The 9,108-nt window shown below is 41.8% G+C and overlaps 1 protein-coding gene across 3 annotated transcripts in view; it reads right to left on the bottom strand.

The window, feature by feature from the left end:
- Positions 1-4,620: 4,620 nt before the first annotated feature.
- The window catches only part of LOC108675511 (solute carrier family 2, facilitated glucose transporter member 1), a 50,299-nt gene continuing 45,811 nt past the window's right edge, over positions 4,621-9,108 (bottom strand). For all 3 annotated transcript variants that reach the window (XM_018163531.2, XM_018163530.2, XM_018163532.2), the window contains 3 exons: positions 8,770-8,957; positions 7,980-8,399; positions 4,621-7,502 (listed from right to left, as the gene is read on the bottom strand). In XM_018163531.2, the coding sequence (XP_018019020.1) occupies positions 7,341-7,502; positions 7,980-8,399; positions 8,770-8,957 (770 nt within the window). In that variant the 3' untranslated portion in view covers positions 4,621-7,340. The remainder of the gene's footprint in view (positions 7,503-7,979; positions 8,400-8,769; positions 8,958-9,108) is intronic.

The raw sequence follows: 9,108 nt of genomic DNA, 5'->3' as shown, positions 1-9,108 counted from the left end.
GGCTTTTGCCCAACGGAGCCTCGTGACGAAGCTCATCCAACATTGATTCATCACTGGTAAACACCAGGTCTAGAATATTGGGAGTCTGTTTACTTCTATAATGGGTTGGTTTGGTAACGTGCTGGACTAGGAAGGAGTCTCTTACTGACTCCATGAACAAGGATGCTGGGCAATTCTCTTCCCTTGTAGAGGATCCATCTATCCAGTCTAGCTCTGGATGATTAAAATCACCAACGATCAACGTGTGTGACTTACAGAAAGTCATGCTTGGTAAAAGACTGTTTAGTATTTTATCGTTATCAGAAGAACTGTTTGGTGATCTATACACGACGCCTATGAGGAGGCTATATCTTTGCCTTTTAGATTAAGTTCGCACCACACTGATTCTCTAGCTGATTGATGTTCTGCAGATACCTTGACTTGTTGGGCCCCATAAGAAGTTCTAACCCACAAAGCTACAGTGCTACACCTCATACTGTGCAGACTGCAGAGAGTGGATGAATATTGCAAGATCTTTGGCGACGCTTCAGTAGCCAAATTTTCGCCTTCAGAAGATCTTGCCAACACATTTAGATTGAAATTCTTGCATTTAATATATTTCTCAGTCTTCGGCCAACTATTTAGAAAAAAGTAAGGTTTCCGGTGCGTTGGATGGAATACGATGCAGCGAAGCTTGTCCGGAAATCAGTTGCGATGAGTTCCCACAAAAAATGTAAACAGCGTTTTTTCGATTGCGTAGTTTCGGTCACATTAGAGTGGTCAGACTGCTTTATTACATGTTCAGTTGACACTTGCTGTACAATCTGACTGTTTTAAGGGTAAAATTAGTTATTTGGGGTAACACGTGCATGCAACCTTGTAACTAAGTTCGTGGCTTGTAAATAGTTCGTCATTACTCAGCGTAAATGGCTTTTCATTAAAAATTACCTGGCGACGCATCTTTAAAATGGCCGGCGACGCTTTGGGCTTAAAAATCCATATATTGGTGACGCTGCATCCACCCTCTGCTCTGCATAGTGGTACACCTCTACTGCACTGCTGAGTCCAGCTCCGCTGACTTGTATTCCAGCTCCCCTGACTGACCATGTGCGGTCGGTGCTGTCTTGACATCGGAGTAAAAGAATATGGTACGACATTTTAAACCAATCAATGCTTCTTTATGGACCACTGCACAATGCATGAGGGCCTAATGGCCTATGAGCACCTTTCAAAACAAAAGATAACTGAGTACTAAATGAACGAAAGGGGCAGGCCAGTGTTGTGTAACAGTAGCTAAGCAGCACCAGCACCTGCAGCAGCTTTGTCTAAAAATTTGAAAGTAAAAGGCCTTGATGAAGTCCAGTTTCAAGTCCTTAGGTCAGGAGCCTAATTCAGCATAAAAATACTATAAATTTACATTTCAGCATGTAAAGTTTACTCTACTTCCTATCATTGCCATGCAACCAATTTCTCACTCTTTGTTCAAGTTTGTTGCATTGTTTACATCACATCACAACGCAGAGAGTTGCTTTGAATGGCTGTGGCTCATTGTTCCGTTTTTGCTTTCTTGCTCATCTGTGCCTGTTCTTCCACTTTATTCAAGTTCATATATTTGCTAATTTTTTTCTTGTAATTTGCCTGAAAATTTATCCATCTAAGGAAGGCAAAGATTAAATTGGTAAAGACAGACAGTTCCTTCATTGTTCATATGTTTTTTATACAGTGTGGAGAATAATTATCCATTAATATTAGCTCTATGTAAAGCGTGCTGGATGTAAAAATTTAAAGTGATTTGTCCCTGGCAACCGGGCTGACAATTTAGCAGCATAGTGGCAAAGCAGAGAGTTTTTTAGACTCTCCCTCAACTTAGCAGTCACTGTTAGGCTGAGCCTCCACCCAATTTATTTACAAATTGACTTCAAATTCAAAAAGTTGAAGTCAATACACACAAATAATAATCCTGCTAACAGGTTAGCAGGATTATTTGTCTAAAATCCTGCTAACAGGTTAGCAGGATTATTTGTGCCGAAATTCACAAGGAGCACGAGGGTCGTCTGCCGAAGACGGGAGCGCTGCCGTAGCCCAAAAATTTGACTCTTAAATCAGCCCAAAAGCCAATGCCAACCCTCTACATGCAATAGAAATAGTCAGTCTAATACCTATGCAGCTGTTCTTACTTGCCTCATCTCGCCACACCAGCTTGAAACAAGCAATGCCTCATCCCACAAACTGATACTAAAAACGGATTATGCCCTATAGCTCCTACACCAATGATTTAAGCCCATACCATCACTTCTTACAAATGCCGTAAGCCACAGGGTCCGCAGACCGCACCAGACTGCCGTAAATGGGAACGGCCCCGCACCGGACTGTCGCATCACCTTACCCACTTCGCAGGCGTAAGCCCAGCCCTAGCGCTCACCAGCATCTTCTACCTCCACACTTACCCCATTCTCTCCACCTTTCGGCGATACTGCGAAGGGGTTAGGTTAGGTTAGGTTAGGTTTGGTTAAACTTCTTCCGCAAGCTGGTACCGAAAGGAGGGGGAGCAGGGGGTAAGCGTGGAGGTTTAGCCTCCAGAAGAACGGACAGGCTGGAGAGGTAGCAGTGTGGCGCAGGGCGTTCTTTATCGAAAGTGGGGAAGGGGCTAGGCAGCATGGAATAGAAATATTTTGGGGTTTAGCGTGTGGGTTATAAGCCCAGCCCTAACGCTCACCAGCATCTTCTACCTCCACACTTACCCCATTCTCTCCACCTTTCTGCGATACCGCGAAGGGGTTAGGTTAGGTTAGGTTAGGTTAGGTTTGGTTAAACTTCTTCCGCAAGCTGGTACCGAAAGGAGGGGGAGCAGGGGGCAAGCGTGGAGGTTTAGCCTCCAGAAGAACGGACAGGCTGGAGAGGTAGCAGTGTGGCGCAGGGCGTTCTTTATCGAAAGTAGGGAAGGGGCTAGGCAGCATGGAATAGAAATATTTTGGGGTTTAGCGTGTGGGTTACGACCATTGTTTTGGCGGCTTGCAGGTCATTGGCTCGCTGGTTTACATCCATGAAGGAATTTAGTCCCTGTGGCTTTCAGCAATTCAGCAAGTAATCATGTTGGCTAATTTGCTCTGCAGCATGCTTGCACACAGGGTCAAGTATGAAAATTATGCTGGTATTGAGCAATGCTGATTGCTGGGTTATTTCAGTCGTCCCCGAAGACCACCACTGCCCTGGATGTAATGGACCATCATGATTCCTGCCTTCCGGAACATAGCCTTCAGCACTTCAAGCCGTCCGTATCTAGGCCGTGGGTCGAACCATGCCTCGGTGATCGGTCGAATGGCCACTTGTCGAAGGACGATAAATTTTGCAACAACTATGCTATCTGAAACCTAACCTCGGATGCGGTGAACGTAAAATTACGTAATTAAACGATGCCTGGAAGTAACATTCGATCCGCGGCCGGCGGCCTGGTGGTGCACGGCAGGTGGTGGTCAAGGCCGGAAGAGGACAAAGCCGAGTGGTGCAGGGCCGATTGGTGTGGGTCCGGAGAGATCCAAGGCGTTCGATTCAGGGCTTATTGGTGCAAAAAATTGGTGGTGCACGGCTGCATAGTGGCAAACCACAGCTTTTTTAGAATCAATTTATTTTCAATTTCCTCATTTACCCAAGATTTAAACCAATTTCTTAAGTATGATGATGCTAGTATCCAGGATACTTTACTGGTCTACTTATAGGACTCAAAAATGAACTTGAGGGAGAGTCTAAAAAAACTCTCTGCTTTGCCACTATGCACGGCTGCGCTCCCGGAGCACGACATTTCTTCTAAAATTCTGAACAGAGTTGAACGAAACTTATGAATACCTAACCTCCCAACGGTGATGTTTAGCTGGTGGCATTTTTTTTTTTTTTTGCCTTCGTTTGCGAGTTATACGGCTTAACGTATACGGCTCTTGGTCAATGCAAGTTTGAAAATCGGCCTGAGAAATGCCGGTCGTTTCTCCGTATAACTCGGGAACGAAGGCAGAGAGTCACGAGCTAAACATCACTGTTAGGAGATTAGGTATTCATATTCGAAGTTTCGATCAAATCTGTTCAGTACGGTATTTCAGAAGAAATGTCTTGCTCACTGTGAATTTCGGCACGTATTGCTGTAAAAATCACGAATGAGGGAAAAATGAAAAAAAAAACTCGTGAACGAAGGCAAAATCTAAAAATTTGTCACGAGCTAAACAACACCGTTGGAAGGTTAAGTTTGTATATTCAAAGTTTCATTCAAATCTGTACAGTAGTTTAGAAGAAATGTCCTGCTCAGTGCTCAGTGCTCACTATGAATTTCGGCACGCATCGCCGTATAAATCACAAATGAAAGTGAATTTCCAAAAATTTTGACGAGCTAAACATCACCGTTAGGTCCTATTGAATACGTCACTACGTGTACCAAGTTTCATCGAGCTACGTTCATTATTTTGGAGATATTCCTTGTTCACTGAATTTGGAGATTTGCCGCGGACCGGCCGCAAGTACGGCCGTAAATTTTTCCGAGACGTCAACAGGTCGTTGTCTGCTGCTTTCGTCCACGACGCGTGAGAGTGGTAAGCTATACGTCCACGACCACAACGCAGGCTCAAGGCAGGTTATATTGAAGGATACGAAAAATTCTTCACAATGATATTATTTACTCATGACATGAAAATATGTTCAACTTAGCGAGATTAGAGCTGCTTCTAGTTAGACTTCAGCAAAGAAGAAACAGACTGCCCTACCTTTACGTGCTGGAACTTTCGTGGAGTGTTCCTTGGAAAGTTCTTAGGTTAGGATTTGAAGGTTTCATCACAACCTTCATTGTCCATGCAGCTACATCATGAAATATATTGCACAGCGGTATACAGAGCCAAAAACTGAGTTCAACCAAAGTCACTTGTTTTAAAAATTTAAGTCAATGTATCATATGATAAAATTAAAATTCTAGTCAATTAAACGGATACAACGACTGAATGGAAAAATTTGCAGTCGTCATTATTTCATTTCAGGAAACATCACATGGATTTACTGCTTTAATTGCTGCTATGTTGCATTACAAGATTCGGGGTTAAATGCTCATGACCTACATCTAAACAAGTAAAATATTCTTCTCGTACTATTGCACATCGCCGGCCTCTAAGCAAACAATCTCGGGTTTTAGGAATTATTCACGCCTTAAAATTGCTTTAAGGTAATGACTACATGATACCTACCCATTACTTGGGTGCTCATCAGGAAAACGTCTACGATATACTAAAACAGCAAGACTATAGAAAAAACATTGCGGTCTAATATCTATATAAATATTTGCACCTTATTTTATACAGAGCAGTACATTTCATCCAGGAAATAGCCAGATAACAATTTTCTTTTACGATGGGTATGACCGATGCTATTTTCCAAACACCCTGGATAGAGTCATGATACAAGAGTTTCTTGTATCTGGTGACTTCTGCCTTCTCGGTGTGATTAATTTAACAAAGAAAATATAACAAAGAATATACGTGCACTTACTTCGTTAACTGTCTATTCCTGGATAAAATTCTTAAAGCACGACGAGTCACACTTTGTAACGCCACAGGTCGCTTTTAAGAACACTTCAAGTGACTCGCAAAAATAGCGGCTACGTCAACAGCGAAAACACTTATTACGCGCATGATCGCAAAAATAGTTATGCTAAATCTACTCACAGTCGATCGTCTCACCAGATCCTAATTCAATTACAATCTATTAAACGGCGACTTATAAAAATTAACTTTCATGGGTTTGATTTGTGTGTAATGAACCGGGTATAAAGGTCCTGCAGTTATTGAATTATTTGCAATTAAATGATTGATTCATTGAGAATTGCAAGCCTTTAGCACAGAATTCACAGGGTAGTAGAGCAAAGGTTCTGGCAAAAAGTTGCCCAACAAACCGGTATTTAAGTTGCAACAATACCAAAGGCATACAAGTTCAGGATCAAAAACTATATAGCATGAAAACCGGTCCAATGAATGAAGTAATTGATCACTGATATTAGAAGTAATCACTAATGAAAAATGTCACGATGTGATATTTACTAACCTAACCCAGAAGTTATTTAGCGTGCGATCAAATTCATCTTCAGTCCCAGTCACCCATCTTGAGTATACACGACAACAATCAGAGTCCCCCGATGACTTCGAAGACGCAAGAAGTACATTACAATTAACATTCATCGATATAATCTATCATAAAACTGACAACGTTGAATTTGTCACTTGCGCTGTAATTTCAACACTGCTGCCGATAATAATGTAATGAAATGTGCTCATATCTTTTGAGGGTATCAAGATCATAGGTATAGATATTATTCAATCTTAAAATTACAGTGTAGAACTTTTAAACCGCTCCAAAATGCCTATACATAATTCACAAAAACAGTCAGGGAACACGACACAGGAAAATTTAAAAAAGTGATTGTGCACGGGCACGTCGATTATCTTCAGCAAGTCGAAATTCGATCCCAATAATTTATTTAAGGAATAATGACTATAATAGCTTTGCGAAATCTAAAAAAAAAATGTTTAACGATAACGCAGAGAAAATTTGTTATTCTATTTTTATTATATAATATATCAGAAAAACGTTTAAAATATGACGTAAAATTGAATCTCGTAATTCGCTGAGATCAGCCTGTTTGGCACGAGTGCTTTCTATCAATGACATATGAGGGCGATGAACATTTTAGAGCTGTCGGAAAGGAGTTTTAATGCTACGAATTGGCCCCTATCATTAATTGACACGAACGCACACACATTGCTTAATAATATCGTGAAAAATGATGAATACTCATGCATTTTCAACGTCAAATTTCTTATTCGAAAACCCGGCTCGGGATCCTTAATTAATGCCGCCCAAGTCTCAGCATTTATATAACAGCTGACCGGGAATATCAATTTGGCTGCATTTCTTATGATCATACGAGATACGACGATCATTACACGACCTAATGCAATCAAAATGCAACATTCATTGACATGAACAATATACATTAAATGATATGTAGTTATGCGACTACTAATTTTATAGCAATTTTGAGCTCCCTTACGATAAAACAATAGTAATCTCTGCAAAGAATTCTCAACAGCCAATAAGAGGCCCGTAGAATGAACGATTAAGGAATAGATGTAAAGAAAATATACTTGAAATTCATAGAGAGCATTCGACTTCAAGTGTAACCTGAAAATTGTCTTTTCCAGTCAAAATATCCTGTTCAGTAGTTGACCACATCCCAGTCGCGACGTCATACAAGCAGAAGAGCGTCATTTCAAGAGAACAAATCCAACATTTAATTAATGACAACTTCAGACCAAAGTTCACTGTCACCAGAGAATTTAGACCAAATTACCGCTACCGCTGCCGTAAGCCTGCTGCTTGAAAATCGCTGTGATTTCGTCAATGCTGCGACCCTTGGTCTCAGGAACCTTCTTCCACGTGAAGAGGATGAAGAACGCCAGCAGAACCACGAACACCAGGAACACGTATGGACCCATTACCTGGTGGCGTGTGAACGTTACCAATAGTTTCTCGAGAAAACAGTCATAGTTTTTCACATATACAGCATCATTCAGGGATTGAATCGTTAGTTTTGATAGGCATACAAGTTCAAACACTCGGGTTGAAATGAATCTAATTCCACATGTGTTAAGCAATCTCCTCCCTTGAGTGCTATCTTTTTAGAAAGCAATGTTCGTAGTAATAATAACGCAATGTTTTTGTACTTTCTTTATGAGGAATACAAATCAAAGTTTCTAAAAGAGATTGGTTTGAGTAAAAAATATTTAAATGATTTATATTGCACTCCACTTAGGGATTAAGAATTTATTCTGAATTTAGAATTTCACAGTCTCTTTGAGAAGAATTTCTCTGTACGTCGTGCACGTGCGATGCAGAATCGATAATAAATATTTGCCAAAGTAGCCCTAAGCGTATCGCCTACTAACCAATTTTAATTGCATAATTTGTACACTGACCTCGGCAATGGGTAGGAAGAGAAGCCCGACCAGGAAGGCGGCGGTCCAGTTGACCGCGACGGCGATGGACGCGGCGATGGGGCGAGCGTTGCTGGCGAAGACTTCGTTGACGAGGAACCAAGGGATGGACCCGGGGCCTGTGGCAAACATCACGACGAAGGAGATGACGAGCACGATTGAGAAGTAGCTGATCCAGGTGCCGTGATCCTTGAGGGCAAGGCAAATGGTGAGCAGTAGGGAGACTATCATCATGCCAGTCAAGCCAGTGAGCATGAGGGTTTTCCTGCCAGCCTTCTCGACCATAACGAGGGAGATGAGGGTCATGGCTACGTTCATGGCGCCCATGGCGATGGTCGCGTAGAGGGAAGCTGCCTCGCTCAGACCAGCAGACTCGTAGATTTTCGTTGAGAAGAAGATCACCTGCACAAGAGGAGATATTCTTTACATGTTTGTCGATCTGGCAGCACAAAAATACTAATACAGGGAAAAAATGTTTAGTTTCTGTGGTATTTTCTAATTCGTGGTTAATGTGACGAACTTGTCATAAAAATCTTCTTCAGACCGTAGCACTGACGTTCACGTGGTTCGTTCCTGTTGGATTTCGAAGTCTTTTGCAAGTGTATTCTTAGCTCAGCCATATTTATGGCTTAGAGTGAAGATGATGAGAGAGGGGAGTTTAAAGAATAAAGCATTGCCCTCGCGTATACTGCGACTGCAGCAGCCACACTCCTCAAAATATGAAAAAAGACATATATACATTTAATATAACATTGTCAACTGAGTCACTGACAGCGTTGATGCCGGAGAGCTGCTGCGCCAGCATCATCATGAGGGAAATGACGAGCGGGATGCGCAAGGTTGGGTTCGTGATGATCTCGCGCACGGACACCGTCGGCACAAGCTTCTGCGCCTCGGCCTCGCTCTGCATCTCTTCCATCTCGTCGTGCACGTTGGTTGAGTCGCGCAGCCACTGCAGAGCTGTCACGAATCGCACTTATTATTACATTTTTATAGGTGCTGGATCGTGAAGTTCTACGTAAAATATATGTTTAATAGAAATTCTTGAATTATAGAGAAACGGCGTAAATATCTATCTAAATTTCATAGGAAAAATACAATATTAAAATTA

This window comes from Hyalella azteca, unplaced genomic scaffold, assembly GCF_000764305.2.
Source record: "Hyalella azteca isolate HAZT.00-mixed unplaced genomic scaffold, Hazt_2.0.2 contig6064, whole genome shotgun sequence".
In the NCBI taxonomy this organism is placed as follows: domain Eukaryota; kingdom Metazoa; phylum Arthropoda; class Malacostraca; order Amphipoda; family Hyalellidae; genus Hyalella; species Hyalella azteca.
This window is presented reverse-complemented; position numbering and strand designations above follow the sequence as displayed.